Source organism: Lissotriton helveticus, chromosome 10, assembly GCF_964261635.1.
Source record: "Lissotriton helveticus chromosome 10, aLisHel1.1, whole genome shotgun sequence".
Lineage (NCBI taxonomy): Eukaryota > Metazoa > Chordata > Amphibia > Caudata > Salamandridae > Lissotriton > Lissotriton helveticus.
The window spans coordinates 276237750-276261002 of NC_136071.1; the positions used below are offsets into that span (position 1 = coordinate 276237750).

At 45.6% G+C, this 23253-nt stretch overlaps 1 protein-coding gene across 1 annotated transcript in view; it reads right to left on the reverse strand.

Moving 5' to 3' along the window:
• The window catches only part of OBSCN (obscurin, cytoskeletal calmodulin and titin-interacting RhoGEF), a 2124484-nt gene that overhangs the window by 2003880 nt on the left and 97351 nt on the right, over positions 1-23253 (reverse strand). Inside the window, exon 4 of the mRNA XM_078665296.1 lies at positions 4329-4589. Coding sequence (XP_078521422.1) covers positions 4329-4589 — 261 coding nt within the window. The remainder of the gene's footprint in view (positions 1-4328; positions 4590-23253) is intronic.

Consider the following 23253-nt stretch of genomic DNA (forward strand, 5'->3'; position numbering starts at 1 on the left):
ATTTATTCCTGCCTCTGACAGGAGCATATTTGCATGCCTTTGATGGGAAACATTATGCAAGGGGACTGCCAATTAATTCCCAATTGTTTCAGGTTACTCTGCCCCGGAACAACCAGAATCCCATACCCAGCACCAAACTTGTGAATATGGCAATTTCATTATGTTGGGGGAACAGATGTATTCGAAAGTGCACCTTACAATGTAAGATTCAGCCAATCCTGATTCTGTGCATCAAAGATTAGCATTTAGACTAGTGAAGTACATATTTTGCACATCCAAATTGAAGCTAGTCATGCAAATTGCTTTGTAAAGTGGGTCCAAAGTGCTAATTCAACACTCTGTTTTGATATACAGATATAAGTTTACCCAATTCTTTCCTGAGGAAAACCTTATGAATAACAAACCAACGTTGGAGAACATCTGCCTGACAACTGCCATGCGTTGTGTTGGGCTTTCTTCAGGACCTTGCTCACAGTGAATTAAAATGTGGTGTGGGTGAGAAAAGTGAAAGTGAGTGGCAAAAGGTAATTACGCCACATGTATATGCATTTTAAACAGCACACACGCCAAGGTGTGTTGGCTTATGCCGTGTGGACTGACCGTATTTCGCGTCCACCTGCGGTATGTTACATTGGTTACGGAAATATAACGTAAATCAGGACCCGGGGGCGGGAGACCCTTAGCTTCACTACTTGTGTAAAAGGGCTCACCCGACGCGAAACCTATTCTCGATTCCGCATTCCGATTTCTCACCCATACCACATTTTAATTCACTGTGAGCAAGGTCCTGAAGAAAGCCCGACACAATTTTTATATGGGCTGACACATGTCGACCGAACAGATAACTTAGACCCAACTAAATAAGTCTCTTATAGTTATCCACTTGTTTTTATTATATCCTGGGCCACTGGGAATAAAGAATTTTTGATCAGTTAGAGTCCCATAGATATTTTTAATACACCACTTCATCACACTTTCACAAAAAAACAGCTCTACTGTAATCAGGTGTCGCAGCACAGCTGAGTAGCATTCGGCTACTCAGCTGGGAACCCGATGATGAAGCATGACACCAACCAGGTTGGTGTGTGAGGGTTATTCTAACAAACCCCTGCGGTGCCGGACGCTGCAGTGTCGGACATTCTGCTAGACAGGTCCGTCCAACTTGTTTTTCTAAACTATATTAGAGATCCGCACACACACGGAAACTAGGTAAAATTAATCTTTTGCACATTCTACACATTCTTTAGCAGTCAGATCCAAAAGTCACAGTGCAGATTGCGTATGTCACAAACACAGTGAGGAGTTGCACACTGAACTATTGCATGAAACTACAAGCTTAATTATGCACGCTGTTAGTCTTAGCAGACATGGCTGGAGTTTAGCAGATGCTGTAGCCAGTAGCAGCAGTTTCCAGGGTCTGCCTTGCCTCGTGCTGAGGCAGCCAATGAGCTGTTAACACCCAGATCCCTGGCTGAGCGCTGATGAACCTACCACCCAGCTGCAGTCTTAACAAGCTGCTCCTGTTAACTTGAGGTTAATCTCGCTAGGACCTTCTTCTCCAAAATCACCATCTGTAAAAGACCTCAATCACAAAAATTCGCCTGGGGCGGGAAAGAGAAAAAAAATATCGCCAGGGAAGGGGCAGGGTTAAAGAGGGGTCTTTCCCTCTAATTTACCTCGCATCTAGTCACTTCAGCGAACTGCGATGTTTGCAAAATGAAACCTTAGTGAGCTGAATTCTTTCGACAATATTTTTCTAGGTGGTGTGTGTTTCAGAATGGTGGAGCCGTGCTGTACAGATGCACACCATTCAGGGTCACTTTTCATCTTTTGGGTGTTTGTTTGCTGCAGAAACAAAGCTTCAGGGGTGAACTTTGCGACGTGATGGCCCAGTCCTAACTGAACATCACACCAAACAAACTGTGCTGAAATGGACTATAGACAACATCCATAGTAGATACTGCTGTTGTCACAAATGGGTGTTCTTCAAAAGGTTTGAGAATATGGAAGGATCATGTTTATTGGCTGGGCTTAAGTTTTCAAACGTTTGAACATACCAAAACCCATGAAACATAAGCACCAAGTCCAGAAAGCGATTTGATACAGGCATGTTATGAATAATTGCCCAGAAGATGAGTCATTGTTGAGCAACTGCACTCCTTCCCTTTGTCATTAGACTTTAGATGAATAATTGCCCTGCACATTTCCTGAAGGCAGGTTTTCAGCCTTGGAAAGAGAGTCACGGCGCATGCCTGCTTGTAGACGAACCATAACCCTATGCGCTTTGGTTTGGTACAGCTTCTGTACTCAGATTTTTACAATTTTTGGAACTGGATTAAATACATTGTATTGGTGTTTATTTTAGATTGAAAATGGTCACATTACTCCCCCCAAATATAAATTGGTTAATTTGTTTTTTTTGGAAACAATCAAAGTCCTGGATCTATTACTATCAGTCTGCCAGCAAATTGACATTCTTGATTTGTACACATCTTTAATGCAGGATGTGTGGTACTTACACTCTTTTAGGTGAACAACTAAGCATATATTTAAACTCTTGTTTACTGGCAACATATCTCATAAACAAAAATAGTGCATTTTCAAAACGTAAGCTAGCAAAAAACTTACTTCCAATAAAAACAACTGGAAACATCTGCTCAGCTGCAATCTTTCTCTTTATAATTGAATTAAGAGTGCATTAACTTTTGTGGCAATAGAGGTCCCTTTACAACTCCACAGAGACACCTAGTAATAGCCAGTGGTACTGCACCCTTTACTTACTTTGTTGAATTTCTTTTATTACTTATGTTACTGTTGGGATATTTTTCGACAAGAGAAAAAGTAATCAAACAAACATTGGGGCAGATTTACAATATACTAACGCAGCGCGATGAAGTAAGTCATTTTGCTGCGCCACGCTGCGTTAGTTTGGAAGCACAGGTATGCAACATATTTACAACAATATGTCGCACCTCTGTGCTTCCTCCAGCGCTGGCACACAAACTGCTGCCATGTGCCGACGTAGGCACCCTTGCACCATGGTGCAAGGATGCCTTGCCTGCATCACGGGGATGATTGTTTATGTGCAGGAAGGGAACCCTTCCTCCACATAAACAATCAGAAATGACGTTTTCCAAATTCTATGTGTGCTGCATTAGCACACACAAAACGTCATTTATTTAAAGGATTGTTAATGTGCAGGAAGGGACCACTTCTTGTACATAAACAATCACTAGAGGTTATTACCTCGTTCTATGTGTGCGGCAGAATGCAGCATGCAGAGAAAGGGGAAAACGACGAGGAGAAATTGAAACATTTCACTTTGTTGTACCTCCCTACGCCTCCCCTGTGGAGGCGTAGCATTCAGACGCATTTCCAGATTCAAGATTTCTTGTAAATCTGAAAATATGTCTGGTTCTACACTTTCTACACAGCAATACCTATGGAACACCCCTTTCACGCAAAGTGCTGCGTGTAAAGGGGCCGTATTTACAAGGACAGGAAAAGCCATGCAGGGTGGCTTTTCCTGCCCTTGTAAATATGGGGCATAAAAATGCGCTGCCAGGGCATCACAAAAAGGGCTGTACTGGCAGCGCAAGGGGTTTGCATATCTGCCCCATTATATTTTGCCACGCAAATAGCTCAAACTTTCATTAACCATTAACCCCTTCACTGCGGGGGGTAATTCCCCCGCTGTGCTGGGGGGGCGCGCACAGTGCCCCCATGCTCATGACGAGCTCAGCTCGTCATGAGGTACGGCAGTCCGGTGCTCATGACGAGCTGAGCTCGTCACAGCTGCACCCGTTCCCGTGGAACGCTCAGCACAGCAGGGGAATTATCTCCGCGTGTGAGCGTTCCACGTCTCATGGCGAGCTGAGCTCGTCATGAGAACCGGAGCACCGTGCCTCATGACGAGCTCAGCTCGTCATGAGCATGGAAGGTGTTAATGCAAGTTCCATTGCTTTGCAAATGCTTGTGTAAATATGCCCTTAACTTTTTTAATGTAGGCGTAATTACCAAATGGCAGCCACTTGGTGGCTGACACCCCCATTTAATGAGTGTTGATTAACACTGATTTATAACTTCAGCAAAAGAGGTCAAATCTTTTATGTCTATCTGTTTGTGAATATGAATGTGAAGTCTAGCTATATTCAGAGCAGCAGCAGGTAGAGAAGACAGAAGCAAGCTCTACACTTGGGCAAAATAGGAATGTTTTGGGAACTTGTGCCAGGTCTGCTTGGGTAACCGTGACAGCAAAACACACACATATCACAGGGCTCTATCCATTCTCAAGAGATATTCAAATAAAATGGAAAAATACTGCTTACTAGACACAGTGAACTGGGTGGAGGTTCGGCATTCATCCGCCACAAAGGCGATCTCCCCAGCATCGTCACATTGGCACTCCCGAATGATCATGGTGTGCTGCTTCCCAGATGACGTGATACTTATGCGCCCGCCGGGTTTCACGTCCTGGCCGTTTTTAAGCCAGCGCATATGTTGGCAGTCGTTGTCCAGCTCCACGCAAAATATAGCAGTGTCATTTATGGGGACAGCAGTCTTTCTGGGCAGTTTCTTTATTATGTTACCTGTAGCATAAAAAAGAAAAGGATTGTGCAACCATTTTAGAATTACATTTATCCAATCAATAGGATCTCAGATTGAGAGATTGTCTTTAGAAAGAATCATTGAATACATTCATGTAACTTTCAAATGTTTTATCATGCATTTTTCATTTAATTTTGATAAATAAATATTCCCGGAGACCTTATGGCTTACGTGGGTATGAATATGACTGGTTTGTGGTGTTATCTTTTTACATGTTTACAACTATAAGGTGTCTTCGCAACGCTTTCTCCTTCTGTAAGCTGAATTTCGACCTCGAAAAAGTCATATGCTACCCAAGTTAAGGGTTTTTTATCATTGTCATGTTTATTTATAATGCGTTTCCCAAGCTGTGAGTCATGACTGTAGTGTTGGGAAGGGCCCTAGGCCCGCATGGTAGATAGCAGCAATGATGTGGACACAGACACCAGTTAGGGGTAGTGGGAATGGCCTCGAGCACGTGCGCTCGGTCCCTTTTATTAGCAGCGTCATGTGACACCATGACGTCTGTGGTGGGTGTGTGTAAAGTGGGTTACATCACTCCTGAACACTAGACCGTGTTCATGCTAGGACTCTACATCCCTCCCATTTTTTAATCGCAAAAACCCACATACGGAAATCAACCTGTGGGAAAAACAAACTGTATCAGGATGCAGTAAAGTGTTCAACTTCCGCTGAGTCCCTTTATCCGCCGCTGCTTGGAATCACAGATGATGTTCAATCTGCCGCGGGGAACGTCAGTTCACAGTGGCACCGGTTTGGGGGTGCTCGATGGAACCAGTCTATTGACGACTCTGCGACAAGATTGTCCTCACAGTCCTTCTTTTGCTCACTTCCATGGCGACGGGTGCAGTTAGAGTTCTTGTCGTTCGCCGGGGAATGATGCACGATTTCCGGTCTTGGCCTTAGCTTCACTTGTAGTCTGTGTCCTACTTGGCAAAAGGCAGATCCGTTGCAAGGCATCCCTCTCACTAGGATGACCCCTCTCGTCGGTGTTCCCCTGCCACGGGATATCCTTGAGGTCCTCTTTCTCGGATTTGCGCTGGGCTGGATGTGCCACATCAGGTTGCTCCTGCGCCGCCGTCAGTGGGGGTATGGGGCAGACCATGTGCCTCACCTCAGATTCCGCAGCCTCGTCCCGAGGTAGCTGTTGGTTTCTGTCTTTGCTTGCGATGTCTTCGCCCTCCCCGGACCTTTCGGATGGGCGTCGGAGGACCGTCTCTCGTCGCGGGGACATGCATCCCGGAGGCCTCTGCCCCTGAGTCACCACGGCTGGCATGTGTCCAGTGCCCGTGTGACCCCAAAGGTGGATGTCAAAAACGGTCTCGCTTGCTCCTCTCCGCAGATCCTGGGTGTGCGGAAACATCGTCTGTCAGCTGGTCTTCTTTGCCACTGGTGTTCTTCCGGCCTCGTGTTCCTCGCACCGTTGTCCTGGCACTTGTCGCCTCCCTTCTCTTCGGGAGTGTGAGTGGTCTTCCTGCACTCCTCTCTCTTTCCTAAGTTGGTTCACTGTGGGGACGTTGCTTCGCCCTGACTTCTCCTTCTACTCTTAACTGTGGCAACAGGCCACATGGATATACTTCCTTCCTTTTCACGGTGGCAGACGTGCCACTCGGATCTCTTCTTTTCTTTCTTCCTTTTCACAGTGGCAGACGTGCCACTCAGATCTCTTCTTCTCTTTCTTCCTTTTCACAGTGGCAGACGTGCCACTCGGATCTCTTCTTTTCTTTCTTCCTTTTCACAGTGGCAGACGTGCCACTCAGATCTCTTCTTTTCTTTCTTTTCGCGGTGGCAGATGTGCCACTCGGATCTCTTCTTTTCTTCCTCCTGCATCGCGACATCACTTGGACCGATCTTGTGTCTTCTCTCCTGACCTGGGTCCTCCATGCAGTGCGCGCACTCTGCATGTGTACCCCTGGTCTTGTCCCCGTCGGGGACACTTTCTCCTTCTTCCTCAGCAGCCAGAGTTGGTGTCGCGAACCTTCTTTTCTTGATGCTTGTTGGTGACGTTCGGGGGTCCACGTCCGTAGACCTCTTCATGGTTGAACGTCCTGGACCGGTTGGTGGTCCACTTCTGCCGATGCCTGGCAGGTTGCTTTCGGTCGTCCTGTCGGACTTTGCGCTACAACAGTTCCTGGGGACCCGTTGTGGGTCAGCACTTGATGGGCGATCATTCTGCGGATCGGCTCCTGGGAGGCGCCACGTCGTGTGGTCGTGCGTGATAATTGTTCTGCGCGATGGCGCTGCCTGCGCTCTTCTTTCGCTTGCGGTGGCCGTGCGTCACCACGTGGCGCGTTGTTTGCGCACTTACTGTTCAGGGTTCTGGGACGCCTGTTGCATGACGTTGGGTACTTGCTGCTTTGGCTGTCGTCAGGTACTTGATGCTTTGGACCGTTGGCGGGAGTAGTTGATGCTGCGGTGAGCGCCTGTGGCCACAAGGCATCGCTGCTCTCTCCGTCCTTTGATCGCGGCAGTCTTTTCCCTGGACGTTCTTCCGGTGCTTGGCAGTCGTTTCCTCCAGACGTCCTGTGAGTGCTTGGATGCTTAGTGAGGCATTGGTGCCTCTTCCCACGTCGCGTTGGAAGTGGCAGCCGCCGACTCCTTGCTGGTGTGTGTGGGGGTGTCACTTGCACTGTTGCGCACTTACTTGCTGCGTGAGGTTGGATGCTTTCGTCGGGGCGTTACGCAGTCTGTCGCCCCTTTGCTGCTGCTGATTGGGCTTGCGTTGTACAATGCTTGTTTTAGTTCTTGTGGATGTAGGTACACTTTTGCATTTGGCCACTGGGTGGCAGTGGTTGCTGGATTTGGTAGCAGCCTGTCTTGTGGGTCTTGTCTTCCCTGATGTGCACTCTACTGTTTCTCCCAGTGCACAGGGGGCTGAGGCTGCTGCTGGGTCTCAAACTGTCCTCCCGGTGAGTCTCTTCCTTTTCACTTATGGGGGCAGAAATGCAAAATGTTCTGAAGCTTGCCGGGTGCACCGGCACTTTCCATTTAGGGATGTGGCACATAGGAGTGTTTGTGCGTGGCAGCCAGTGTCCCTGGGCACAGTTATGGTTGCTTTCAGCAGTGCTGGCCGCTTATAGGTGTTTCATTTTTCTGGCAGGTGGGGGCATATTTGTGTCAGCGCCCGCGGCGTTCAGCTCCGCTTTTCGCTCGCAGCCCACCCCCGCAGCTCCTCATTGCACACGCTGCGCGGGGCGGGGAAAAGTCGACATTGCCCTCGGAGCTTACTGGCTCTGTTCCGAAGCTGTCCTGCTGCTCTCCGGGGGCTTGGGAGAGGGGCTGATGTTTGCGGCAGTGTGGTGTGTCACTGTGCGGGGTGAGCACCCGCTGGTGGGGACATTGGGGTGTAGATGCTTCCCTCCGGTGAGGGGGGGGGGGAGCGCGTCGCTCCTATCACTTTGCCTTCGGGCGGGGGCGCTTGAGGCAGGCCGCGGGTAGGCTCCGCCGGCTCTGCCTATTTACACGCCGGTAACGATCCGGCCCTGCAGGCTCCACTTTCCGGTCTCCCGCCGCAGCAGCTTCACTTTGCACACGCTGCGCGGCGGGGACCTGCCATGCTTGTTGTAGGCCGCGGGTGGGCTCCGTTGGTTCTGCAGTGCGTGTCCTTTGTCGGGGGTGCCGCCGGCAGGCCGCGTGTGGGCTCCGCTGGCACGGCTTGTAGTGTCTTTGTTCGGGAGCCACCGGCGGGCCGCGGGTGGGCTCCGCTGGCCCGGATCACGTTGCGAGGGGGGTCGGGAGGCGGTTAGCTACTCCGCTCCCTCCCCCTCGTGGTTTTCGGTGATTGCGGGTCCGGCCGCACTTTTGTTCACGCCGTCTTCAGTCTCTGTGCCCCGCCGCTTCTAAGCACACACGCGGCGGGGGCGGGGGACGACTCGGGCAGGCCGCGGGTGGGCTCCGCTGGTCCTGCTTATTTATTGGCACAGTTCATGGTGGGCACTTCGCCCCTGGGGCTCACCTTCGGCCGGCGGGCCAGATGCTTTGTCGCGGTCGTGGCGGGTGGGCTCCGCCCGGCCCGTGCACCTCTCCGGTGGGGGTTTTCAGCCACGCGGCACTGGGCGGTCCACTCTTGCTTGGTGGCACTCGGTGGTGGCGGTCGACGCGGGGGGCTCCGGTCGGCTTGCTGTGGGGCTCCCGGTCGCTGCGGGGCTCCGACGTGCCCACCGGCTTCTCGGCGCGCTGCGCCCTGCTGCAGGGGATGCCCTCTAGGCGGGCAGCTCTCTTCCCCTTTTTCTTGTAGAATAGCTGTGGGTAGTGGCACGCATGGGCTGCACTACCGGCCTCGTCGCCAGTGTAGTGTTGGGAAGGGCCCTAGGCCCGCATGGTAGATAGCAGCAATGATGTGGACACAGACACCAGTTAGGGGTAGTGGGAATGGCCTCGAGCACGTGCGCTCGGTCCCTTTTATTAGCAGCGTCATGTGACACCATGACGTCTGTGGTGGGTGTGTGTAAAGTGGGTTACATCACTCCTGAACACTAGACCGTGTTCATGCTAGGACTCTACAATGACCAACGGGTAGGTCAACAGCTGATATGAAATCTTTATGTTTTGTATTTATCTTGTCTTACTTTCTTCAGAGAAAGAGGTCAGATGCCAAGCTATGAGCCCGATTACAAGTTTGGTGGTCCAAAGGACTCCCAAACTTGTGGTGGAGGTGCGGTGGCAGCCGCGGACTGACGCACCAGTGGTCCGACTGCCGTACTACGAGTACGGTGGTCGGATCTCTGCAACCACCAGGGATCAGCAATGCCTTGTGGTGGCACTGTGGTCAGAGGCCACAGTATGTTGGTGTTGCCGCTGCAGCACAGCAAAGCATATTATGAGTTTCCTCATACCTACCCTTTTCATGACGGTAAGCCTGACATGAAAAAAGTGGCAGTGAGGAGACTCAGGGGCCCCCTGTTCACTCAAGGACATGTATATGTATGTATGTATATATATGTATATGTATGTATGTATGTATTTATACATATATATGTATGTATATATATATATATATATGGCTGCTACTACATGCTTGCTGATGCAGTGGCACACAATCAGATCAAATCTTTAGATCTGTTGGGTCTGCAGACATGAAATATGCAGACATTTTTATCTTAGTTTTTCAAACACTTCTGTATAGATTATACAAAATCACAAACAGCATGCTTTCTACACAAAGATCTGGGTTTCTGCTACATTTGTTGTAATTTAGTGCAGCCATTTTTGCTGTAGCTGTGTCTAATTTTTATATGGAAAACTGCATGGGGAAAACGCATTTTGGGACCTTTTTGACAGATCACCCCGAAACTTTCCAGGAAGAATCGGAGGTGAAGATTCGTCAACCAGTGACAATGTTATCAGTAAACGAAAATATAAATTTTGCTAGGGAACAGTGGTCCTAACTATAACTACCCAGTGGCAACCGCCACTAGGTAATATACTATCTAGTGGCAATACATATATACATATGTATATATGCATATGTATATATACATATGTATATATATATTCACTGAAAAAAACATAGGTTTCAAAGATTCACATATTACATCATTCACGATATGGTCAGTGACTTCACTGATGGCATCACTGATGACAGTGACGTCATCAGCAGTGCATTGCAGGGGCGCAGGGGAATTTCTATGGTTTTTATGAGCGAAATGTCCAACTAACTATAACGTCCCTGAAACCTATGGGTTTTTCAGTGATTTTTTAAGGTTTTTTAAATGCTAATTTCTAACTATAACGTTCCTGAAACCTATGTTTTTCAGTGAATTTCAAAGGTTTTTTAAATGCTAATTTCTAACTATAATGTCTGTAAAACCTATGTTTTTTTCAGTGAATATATATATCGGCTCGCAGAGGGAGAGCTACGGGCCGTCAGCTTGCAAAGGCACAGCAGCGTACCGGCTCGCAGTGGGACAGCTGTGGTCTGACTTGCAGAGGGAGACCAACGGGTCGACGGTCCGGCTAGCAGAGACACAGCGACAAGCTCACAGAGATGGAGCTGCTAGCTCAGTGGGATGTAGATGGCTGCACATGATTTCCTGCAACGGAGTTACATCGAGTACCACGCACGTTGCCCTGCTATGGTGCTGGAAGCACCGATAATCAATGAGCACATTTGCTCCTTCGAATTGCTGAATTGGATGGCGTCTACTTTTTCAGAAGATAATAATGATTTCCAGTTGGAAGTTGTTGCAACTTACTGCTCTTACACACTGATGGAGTAATTTGGCTGTGCCACATGGGTTTTAAAAAAAAAATAATTCTCTCACCATGGTATAATAACATTTTTCTCTTTTCAACACTGTTGACATTCTTCGCCTACTTAATTTTCCTATATTGGATATCTGTTCTTCTTGGCTCAGACTTTTTGGACTCTGTGTTCTACTTTGCTCACTGAGCTTTGGACCGCCCAAAGGGGAAGCTGTCAAGGGGGTTACGAGGTGCCAGCGAACGTTGCTAAGTTAGCTTGAGTGTGTACCTTGCATCACAGCCATTTTAGCTGCTTTATCCACACGACTCTAAATGCATTGGTTCTTGTAAACACATCTGTTTTCGCTGCTTCGCATGGGAACTGTCTGCCTTTCACTTTTTCTGCTGTGCACTGAGTTCTCATCTGTACGCCGTGTTCAAGAGCAGAAAACAACATTGCTGGTTATTCAGCTTTGGCCCGTCCCACACACATATAAACATAACATGGAACAGACCTCTGCTTCTGAAATTTCGAGTGCTTTTAATATTGCACAGGATGCAAATTACACACACTTGGAGAACAATCTTTCCCGAGCAAGAGCTGTGCTTGTCCAGGGATGTAAATCCTATCATACAAGATTTGAGGTAGGGGGTTCTGCTGTCCAAGCGCAGAAGTCTTCCACTGATATAATAAACATAGCTTGTAGCATGGGGAGGGTGGTAACCACTATATGGCTTAAACCACTGACATTATAATATACTTTCCCCATTCGTACTTTCTGCAATTGTAACTATGCTAATTGTATTGATTACATGCATTTCTTTCCTCACCTCAGCACGTGTACTATATTACAGAGCTTGTTGGTTCAACTAAACATTTTAAACTATACAAAGTCTCTAGTTACTCACATTGTGAACAGGTATGAGTGTCTAAGCGAAAGAGTGTCTTGTTCCCACGAATCCTGAGAGGACCTGAGTGGCATTGTTCTAGGATATCTAATCATTGGTAGCTCCCCTATAGTACAGAGAACGAATGAGCCAGAGGTCTTCCGCTGATATAATAAAAATAGCTTGTAGCATGGAGAGGGTGGTAAACGCTACTTGGCTTAATCCACTGACATTATAATATGTTTCCCCCATTCATACTTTATGCAATTGTAACTATGCTGTTTGTATTGTTTACATGCATATCTTTGCTTACCTTAGCACGTGTACTACATTACAGCACTCGTTAGTTGAAATAAACATTTTAAACTATACCAAGTCTCTGGTTACTCACATTGTGAACAGGTATGAGTGTCTAAGCAAAAGAGTGTTTTGTTCCCACGAATTCTGAGAGGACCTGAGTTGCATTGTTCTAGGATATCTAATTATTAGTAGCTCCGCTGTAGTACGGAGAACAAATGACATATTATAGCTAGCCGGATAGGAGTTTCTGTGCACTGAGGCGTGTTTTTGGTACACCACAACATACCGCGGTCCTGGTTTCCTGTGATGTGGGTAGCGAGCCACGGGCCGGTGATGTGGGGAGAGGAACCGTGAAAGGGGTATCTCGCACAGACAGAGCTGCAGTATATTTTCATTGTTGCCTCGCAGAGGTAGAACTACGAACCCGATGGCTTGTAGACAGAGAGATGAGAGCTGACGGACTGAATCACAAAATGGCTGGCAACACTTCCTAGTTTCAACCATTCACAGCCAATCAGCCGCAAGCTCGTGCTCATAACCCCTCAGCAAATCACATGTCAGAATTCCCAAATATCTATATTTGTCACATTTGCTATTTCTCAAAATCTACTGAATGGATTTACACCATTTAAACAAAAGCGTGCTTTCTGGACCAAGACATTTCTCCCTGCCAAATTTGGTGTAATTCCGTTCATCAATTTGACCTGTAGCCTTGTCTAAAGTTTCCTACGGAAAATGCATTGGGAAAACACGTTTTGGGACTCCCCTTTTTCTCAGCCCCCCCCCCCTCGACCAATCACCCCCAAACTTTCAAGATAAGAGCTGATCAAAAAAGAGACACTTTTGGGAAAATTTTATAAAGATTCGTCAAGCAACGCCAAAGTTATAAGCACATGGAGGGCTCCAGGAGGGGGGCCGCGCAACCCCCTCCCAATATGCGTGAAGCTGCGGGGCTGCGGGGGCTCCCGCAGGCCCCCGAAGCCCCAGTGATCCCTCGCTATTAATTTTTAAGAAATGCCCCTGGAACCTAGCCCACCCAGGGGCCCCATTAAAATAAAACTCGGGAACCTGCGACCCCACCGCGAATTGCACCAACATTTTTTTAATGCTTTTTTTGGCCCTGGGGGTCCTTCTGGGACCCCCTGAGCAGGCCTAGGGGGTCAGGATGCTTCTACCCTGCCCCTTTCTCTTGTTTTATACCTCTGTTTCCTGGTGACTCGCTTCTACCAAGTTACAAGATGGCTGCCAACACTTCCTACTTTGGAGTGTTGGCAGCCAATCAGAGTTAAGCTCGTGCCCAGGAGTTAGGCTCCGCCCAGATATCGAAACTTTTGTTTCTCCCAGCAACTACCAAACGGATTTACCCCTTTTATAAAAAGGTCGCTTCCTGATCCAAGCACCAACTTTTTTCCAAATTTGCGGTAATTCGTTCAGTAGTGTCGGCTGTAGCCTTGCCCAAAGTTTCCTATGGGAAATTGATTATTTGAGTCCTATTTTTTTAATTTCTCAAGAACTACTGAACGGATTTACACCATTTACAATTAGGTCGCTTTCTGAACCAAGCTCTACCTTTTTGCCAAATTTAGAGTAATTCGATTCAGCAATTCGAGCTGTAGCTCGTCGCAGAATTTCCTACGGAAATTAACATGGGGAAAACGCGTTTTGGGACCCCCCTTTTTTCTCAGCCCCCGCTTTACGAATCACCCCCAACCTTTCAAGATAGGAGCTGACCAGGATAGACTTACTTTTTGGGAGAATTTCGCAAACATTCGACGTCAAACGACTACAAAGTTATTAGCAAATCAAAAAATGCTTTTCCTATGGAAAGTAGGTTCTAAATATAACCACCTACTGGCGACCGCCAGTAGGTTATATATATATATATATATATATATATATATATATATATATATATATATATATATATATATATATATATATATATATATATATATATATATATATATATATATATATATATATATATATATTCTCCCCAACACCTTCCCACAACAGGAAAGTAAGTAGCCGCACACCTCGGTGGAGCCTGCATCAATTTATTCAAGGGCAGCCCCGTCCTCCTAACATGTTTCGCTCGTTCTTCCTGAGCTTTATCAAAGGGTTCACGCTACTGCCATTCGAATCAGGTATGGCCAGAGACTACATCACTTCATTTTATTCGTAGATTGTTCAGTGGGTGTTTCGCTCCCTCGCTTAGTGTTGTGGTCAATGTAGTCTCTTGTTTTCTTAATGTTTTTGGACCCTCCAATGGGTTTGTAGCTCATACCTTACTTCATACCGAGTCCATCGTGTCCTTGACAATTCATTTTCAAAATTGTCTGGGAACCAATACCAGAGGTAGTCTCCGGCGGCACCCGCCTGACCTGTTGCTCGCGCAGTCAAAAAACAATGGTTCCATTTCGGTCAGGCCACGGCGCTCTTGTGGCGGTGCGTCGCATACGGCTGAACCACGCCGTTCAACATTCTCCCCAACACCTTCCCACAACAGGAAAGTAAGTAGCCGCACACCTCGGTGGAGCCTGCATCAATTTATTCAAGGGCAGCCCCCCTAACATGTTTCGCTCGTTCTTCCTGAGCTTTATCAAAGGGTTCACGCTACTGCCATTCGAATCAGGTATGGCCAGAGACTACATCACTTCATTTTATTCGTAGATTGTTCAGTGGGCGTTTCGCTCCCTCGCTTAGTGTTGTGGTCAATGTAGTCTCTTGTTTTCTTAATGTTTTTGGACCCTCCAATGGGTTTGTAGCTCATACCTTACTTCATGCCGAGTCCATCGTGTCCTTGACAATTCATTTTCAAAATTGTCTGGGAACCAATACCAGAGGTAGTCTCCGGCGGCACCCGCCTGACCTGTTGCTCGCGCAGTCAAAAAACAATGGTTCCATTTCGGTCAGGCCACGGCGCTCTTGTGGCGGTGCGTCGCATACGGCTGAACCACGCCGTTCAACATTCTCCCCAACACCTTCCCACAACAGGAAAGTAAGTAGCCGCACACCTCGGTGGAGCCTGCATCAATTTATTCAAGGGCAGCCCCGTCCTCCTAACATGTTTCGCTCGTTCTTCCTGAGCTTTATCAAAGGGTTCACGCTACTGCCATTCGAATCAGGTATGGCCAGAGACTACATCACTTCATTTTATTCGTAGATTGTTCAGTGGGCGTTTCGCTCCCTCGCTTAGTGTTGTGGTCAATGTAGTCTCTTGTTTTCTTAATGTTTTTGGACCCTCCAATGGGTTTGTAGCTCATACCTTACTTCATGCCGAGTCCATCGTGTCCTTGACAATTCATTTTCAAAATTGTCTGGGAACCAATACCAGAGGTAGTCTCCGGCGGCACCCGCCTGACCTGTTGCTCGCGCAGTCAAAAAACAATGGTTCCATTTCGGTCAGGCCACGGCGCTCTTGTGGCGGTGCGTCGCATACGGCTGAACCACGCCGTTCAACATTCTCCCCAACACCTTCCCACAACAGGAAAGTAAGTAGCCGCACACCTCGGTGGAGCCTGCATCAATTTATTCAAGGGCAGCCCCGTCCTCCTAACATGTTTCGCTCATTCTTCCTGAGCTTTATCAAAGGGTTCACGCTACTGCCATTCGAATCAGGTATGGCCAGAGACTACATCACTTCATTTTATTCGTAGATTGTTCAGTGGGCGTTTCGCTCCCTCGCTTAGTGTTGTGGTCAATGTAGTCTCTTGTTTTCTTAATGTTTTTGGACCCTCCAATGGGTTTGTAGCTCATACCTTACTTCATGCCGAGTCCATCGTGTCCTTTCACTCCAGTAGGGCTGAAAAACAGGCTAGCACACAGGTCTCCGATTTTTAGATGTTTATTGCGACCCCTACACCCTTAACAGACGCGTTTCGCTTAGAACAAGCTTCGTCAGTGTCAATTTGCGTGTTTGTACTAACGCCATTTTAAAGACCCATTCACACTACTCTCCAACAACATAAAAAACGGTATACTTTCTTGGTGCCACCATAATGGCGGCCATCTTGTAGTGTGTTTTCTCATTCACATTGTTAGTGTCTTTCTCTATGGCGTTTCTAAGTAAAGTGCTCTTGTGCATATACATACATATATATATACATATCTACACACACACACACACACACATATATATATATTAAATATAAGTCATAACTTTTCAATGTAGTCTTTTCCTTAAACATAGAATGCTAAGCCCATATTCTACACATAACAAAGGCAATATATAATGTCACTCTGGAACTATAATCCGCCTTTCATCCTTTTCCCACCATGCTGCCAATTGCTATATTCAGTCTATTTACAACACTTCTATTGCCAGATTTTGGAAGTCATCTCCCAAGATTGTGTGAATGCTTCTTGCAAGATGCTGTCTTGTAGATGGTGGGACAGCACAGGTTCGTTGTACGGCTTTCTTCTATGAATCTCTCACACTGTCTGGAAATCTGGGAAAAGTTTTGGGAATCTCTTTTTTTGGGTGCTAGTCTCGTTACTTTCCAATTGTGGAATTGTATGCAGTGTACAGTATTGCACTAAGGAAAGCCGACAACTTAGTGCAATGGCACATTTGGCTAAAATATTTTCCCCTGTGGAGAAATTCCTTACCATGCACCTCTACTATGAGTGCGGGTATTCTATTTTCCTTCCCTCCCTGGAAAGGGATGTACTCCTGCCCTTGAGAATAGTAAATCTGTCACCATTTCATAGGTGGCAAGGGCTCACCCAGATATTGTGAATACCCACAAACTCGTGTTTGTGAGTGTTCGCAAACTTACAAGACCAGACATACCATGAAATGTTAATTCCCAACCCTTTATGTGCACTTTACTCCTGGGTATATTACAACCTTGTTTATTATTTTTTTGTGTTTATTTTTGTATAGCGCATATGTCACCGTTCGGTCTCAGAGCGCTTGCTGAGTCTGAGTTTGGAGAGACAGGGGGCAGTGGACTGATTAAAATAGCCAGGTTTTTAAATTCTTGCGGAAAGTTTTGTGGTTTGGATCAGTTCTAATGGATAATGGTAAGGAGTTCCAGGTGATGGGGCCTATTTTGGAGAAGCTTCTGTCCCCATTTCTGACAGTCCTGACCTTTGGGACTTTTAGAAGGTGTTGATTTGATGAACGTAGAACCCTTCCCCGGCAGTAGCCCTGGAGCTTTCTTTGCAGGTAATTTGGCCCCTGTCCATTAATGGACTTGTGCACTAGGCAGCAGATCTTAAATTTGATGCGCTTTCTAATTGGGAGCCAATGAAGAGTCCTTAGGCACGGAGCTGAAGGGGTACGGGGAGGGAGGTCGAGAATCAGCCTTGCAGCGGAGTTTTGCACGGTCTGAAGTTTAGTTAGGAGACCTTCGTTCACATCAGCCAATAGTGCATTCCCATAATCAAGGCGACTGATTATAAGGCCCTGGATGAGGGGTTTCCGGGAAGCAAGTGGAATCCACTTAAAGATTTTTCTTAGGTTTCTCATTTGCCCAATGCAGGTATGAACCACTTTATTTATGTGTTGGGACAGGGTCAGCTTATCATCGATGATGATACCCAGGTTCCAAACAGAATTTTTTGGAGCTGGGCAAGGGCCTAGGGATGATGGCCACCATTCTTCCGACCAGATTTTATTGGCCTTGCCAAATAGCAGAATCTCCGTTTTTGCGGCATTTAGCATTAAGTGGTTGGTCGTCATCCATTCTTGGGTGGAGATCATGCACTGTTGGAATCTCCCTTTGACATCTGAGTGGTTTGGTCCTAGGGTTATCAGGATCTGGGTATCGTCGGCGTAAGATACCGTCTCAAAGCCATGAGCTTTGATCACCTTAGCTAGAGGTGATAGGTATATATTAAATAAAGTAGGGCTCAAAATCGAGCCCTGTAGGACACCTCTGTCATTGTCCACGTAAGATGAGGAGAAAGGGCCTAATTTCACCTTTGATCGCCTACCTGTCAGATAGCTCTGAATCCATCTGTGTGCTTGACCCTCGACACCAATCTCAGTTAGCCGCTTTAGTAGGACGCTATGAGAGATGGTGTCGAAGGCCGCCGACAGGTCAAGTAAAATTAGGATGGCCGATTGCTTGGCGTCAAGGGACAGCCGGATGTTATCTACAACCTCCAGGAGAGCAGTCTCGGTGCTGTGGCAAGCTCTAAAGCCCGATTGGGTAGAGTCCAGTAACATGTTGTCCTCTAGATGTTTGGTTAGCTGGGAGTTGATTAGTGAACCTTGTGGAATAATATTTCTCATGTATTAAAAGTGATTCTGAATGCAAGGTTACCTTCTATGAAATATTTGAATTTGGAATCCCAGCCATTTGCATATATAGGTGGAACTTACTCATATGAATGGCTTTGTGACTCAAGCACTAAGTGATTGATCATCTGCTCATTTATGGCATCTAAAATGCAATCTAAGTGATATATTCATTTTCTTGACCCGGTTTGGAATGCAAATTATTTATGTTTTTAAAAAGGTATCTTGCTGGTCAAAAATGTGAATCTGTAAACTAACCTACCTCCCAATTATGCGTAGAAAACATTTTAACATTTGTATTCAACAATTAAATTAGTCTGCAAAAAGAACGCACATTAACAAATTGGACTGTTTTTAAAAATATGGTTACTAAAACGTTGACATTCATTTCTGTTAGTCTAGAAATGTCTAATAATGTAGTATGTTCGATATTGTTGTGACATCTTGATCAATCATGATTTGTTCCTGACCAGAGTACGTCTGATCATAAGCAGTAGGGGTGATGGATATAGAAAAAGCAGTAGTAAGTATTACTTTTATTTGATTTCGTTAAAAATCATAAAAGCATGAGAAAAACACATATTACATAATAATTAACTAAGGTTAAAATCTATGAAATGTAGACAAGTAAAACCATTGTCCTTTCGTAAGCTTTGGTTGCTGCAACAGTTAAAACGATAACATTGTAAGAAGTTCATTGCGGTTCGATATGAAAAGAGCAGTATTGGATACCTGTGCAGAAAGGGAGTGACCAGTCAGTCATATGCCTTTGCCGTGTGGACTGTTGTCTTTTTTATCCAGTTCTTTGGCTGCTATTTTCCAAAAGGTGATGGCTCGACATGACAGCTGAATTGAGAGTCCACCAAGGCATTGTATCACTGCAGCTCTGCACGATCTCAATTGGTGCTTCCTAAAAATCTCCCGAAGAACTGTTTTTCGAGTTTCCAATAGCACGGGGCAGATGCATAAAAGGTGTGATAAACGACTCTTCTCCTTGTTCACACAGGCGACATTCTTTAGTAGGCCATGTAGACTTCCATTTCGGGGTTAAATCCTTTGTGGGGAATTAACCCAACCGCAACAGCGTCAAATAGTGCTTTTTGAGATGCGAGAAGTGTTTTCGGACAAGTACGGTTGGGGTTTTCAGAAACTGGTATGAATGAATCACTGCCCATGCATGGTTTTTGTTAGCAAAGGCAGTTTTATCAGTTAGTAGCAAAGTTCGCTTTATTGCGCTGTTCACCATATTTTTGAACCCGGAGTATGACGTTGTTGTATGCCATGCCTCTTCAAGATGTAAATCAGCGAGTGATTCTTTTAGGACTGCTACAATGGAGTTGTTTTGCCTCGCCTGATTTTCGATTTCTTCCCAACAGCAGTGGGCTAAAGTGTCGTCTTCCGCTTGCCTCATCCGCCAATAATATTTTACCATCGCCCCTTGTCTGGCAGGTTTCTGATTTTTCAGCCCGTATTCCAATCGAACTTGTGCCTGAGAAATGTGCAGAGGAATTAAAAACAGGCGCTTGAAAAAACTCGATCGGGCTAGACTGGTAAGTTGATACGGCGATTATTTCGAAAAGTTTGAGTTATGTGGCGGTTCATGAGTCGTGCTAGAACTCGCATTACGCTTGTGGGTCACATTAACTAACTAAGTTGATACGGCGATTATTTCTAAAAGGTTGAGCTATGTGGCGGTTCACGAGTCGTGCCAGAACCCGCATTACGCTCGTGGGTCATATTAACTAACAGGCGACTAGGGCGCATACATGTGGTTTGAAACAGCTAACGTAGGGCTTCCACCTCATTGAGGATGTGTAAGATATACGTGCTCTTTTGATCCAGCAATCGGCACACCTTATATCTAGACTGCCCATAGGTCCTTTATACGCTGAGGGCACCCGTGTGGGGTATTCTTGTTATTCATGTAACCTTTCCCTGACTAAGTAACCGACGTAAACACATCACGGGCATCCGCTCGGTGTATTTTACACCTTTAGCTATGGAATGCGATGTAGTAGGACACTTGTCTATGGCACTGGCACCGTCTACACCGATGAGTGAGTGCTATGCCTCTACGGCAATAGATGTACATAATCTAGAAAGAAACTGAATCAATGATTAGTTGCAAGTGAAGGCTTGTTCATCTAATGTGAGTCGTTGTTTGCAGTTACATCTGAGTATAATGCAGTAATAGTTGTCATTATATTCTTTTCCTTTTCAGCTGATTAAGTGAGCAGACTGACAGGCATAATTAAAGTTCCGGTCAATTGAGCTTTGTAGATACAATATTGAAAATTTGGGTTTTCAGTCATTGGAGTGCTCCAAACTTGCAACTTTTATAGTAAGTGTATTATTGATTTTCTCAGCAACTATGGTGAAATCTTTGGCCTATTGGATGGGCACTAAATGGATACCTGTTTAATTTCAGGGTTGAAATCTCATCCACTCGCAAATTCCATTACGATTGGCTGGCTGTCTAATAAGGTCATTTTCTATATTGGTCTAGTTGTGTGGTTGATGATATCACAAGTGGTGTGGTGTTGGTCCCCCTGTTTTCTTGACTTATGATCCTCACTGAATTCTTCTTTCTAGTATTTTCCTTTGAAGAAGCCTACCCCTTATATGTAATTCATTTTTATGTTTTTATTACACCGAAACTGTACGCTCATAATTCTTGTCCTGAAGATGACCGCGTAGTTTCCATGCGGTTGAAACGCCGTCGACGCATTTTGTGGCTGTAATTGTTTTTGTAACAATAATGTTTGTCTGTTAGCCACTAGTTTGGCATGTGATGTGTATGTTTTTGTTTTGCCAACTTCTCTTTGAGCGTTATTGTCCCTTTTGAACTTTTTTATGACGAATATGTATATAATAAATTATAATGGTTTTTGAAAATTTCTTAATGTGTTTGTATATAGGCTTCTTCTTCCTTTTCTTTTTCATTCTGTGTGTAACTCTAATGTTTAGTGTATAAATGTTAATTGTGATTTTGTTTTCACCTGAACCTTTTGTTAGGTGTAATAACTTACTGTCCCTGGTTCAGGGTAGTTGGACAGCCCCTGTAGTCTGTCTACGGGCTAGATTTAAGGCGGCTGCATCTTTGGTATTCATAATTTCCGACCCATATGATATTGAGGGTAAACATTTGGCTGCGATTATCTTAAGCAACTGGCCAGTTGGGCAACCTTTTAGCTTTCTTCTGTAAAATTTTGAAAGCATACAGGAGTTGTTTTGCTTTAGTATTCCCTTGGTCCAAATGTTGCTTATATTTAAGTGAGTGGTCAAGTTGGAACCCTAGGTATTTGTATGAGTCCACCTGGGATATTGGTTTTTCCTCCAGTTTCCAGGTGAATTTTCCTTTTGACCCTATTTTGTGATGACTGCTAAAGCATAATACCTTTGTTTTCTTAAGGTTTATTATTAATTGAGCAGAAGTGATATAAGATCCTAGTTGTGTCATTGAACGCTGCAGGCCTATTGGTGTTTGTGCTAGGAGCACAATATCATCTGCGTATTGAAGGCTCCTGATCGGTGTTTTGCCTAATTTTGGTGGGTCAATTTGCATTGTTGGAGGTACTTCTCAAGATCGGCTGTGTAGATGTTGAATAAACAGGGGGCCAACACACACCCCTGTTTTAGACTGTTTGATGTTGGGATCTTGTTTGTTATGGTGCGGCCATCTCCTTTCCTTATCTGCACCCACGTGTTTGAGTAAAGATTGATTATTGCCTCCAAAAGTTTGGGTGGTGCCCCCCAGGTTTGCATTTTGGCCCACAACTTCTTTCTCGGAACCTTGTCGAACGCTGCTTTAAGGTTGATAAAGCATGCGTACAAGGTTCGAGATTTTGCGTAGGCTTGATTGGCTAGTAATGTCACAGCAGAAATATTGGTAAGGGTGCCCATTCCGGCCCGGAATCCAGTTTGGGTGTTCGGTATCAGGTTACAGGTTATAGAAAAAGCGTTTGACACAATTGGTTGGGACTTTACCAATGCCCTGCTGCCCCTCATGTACCTGGGGGAACTGTTCCTCCTTTGGCTCAAAATGAATGTACTCAAATCCCAAAGCAAGAGTTTAGACTTCCACAATTATCTCGAAAAGCTGGGCCATTTGTAGGAGTACACATTTGGGGTGCCCACTGTCATCCTTAAGTTTCTTACTGGCAATTGAACCATTATTGTGAAAGATTAGAAGGGGAAGAGAGGTGTAAAGGAGTGAGGCTGTGAGATATAAAACATATACAGATGATATACTGTTTTATTATCAGAATTCATCATGAAATAGTAACCATCCCCCAGCTCTGTGAGCAATTTGGGCAAATCTCGGGTCTCAGACAGAACAAAGCTAAATCCAATCTTATCCCATTGGTGAAAGATGCACTGACAGATGCTATGTAGAAACAAGAATGGGAAGAAGAGTGGGCCATAATACCCTTAGCTATTAAAGGTATTTCCGACAGAAAGGGGCACTTAGAATGAAAGCTGTAGCTCAAATAGGAAAAAAAGGTTGCCAAACCGGTTACTCCAGGACTTAACACTTCCTGTTAAAGGTATCTAGGAACGCTAAGTTTAAGTATTTTCAGCTCAATCACCTACAGAAAACAAATGTGAGCCTCTTGAGGTTACACCAAACTAAATTTGAGATATTCTTAACTACCATGTTAAGCTTGGCATCCTTGGCATGATTTCCCCTGACTTTTTGCCTCTGCCTCCTGTATTTTTGATACTATGCTGGATTTTGTTTTTGCTGGCTTACATACTTTGGGCACTTTGCCACTGTTGATCAGTGTCACAGTTCAAGTGCTCCCTGTGTAAATTGTTATCATGATTGGTTATCCATGGTTAGCATATTTAATTTACTGGTAAGCCCCTAGTAAAGTACACTGTCTGTGCCCAGGGCTAGTAAATCAAACGCTACTAGTGGGCCTGCAGCACTGATTGTGCCACCCACACCAGTAGTCTTTCAAATGTAACTCAGATCTGCCACTGCAGTGTCTGCGAGCAGTTTTTACTGCTATGTCGAGCTG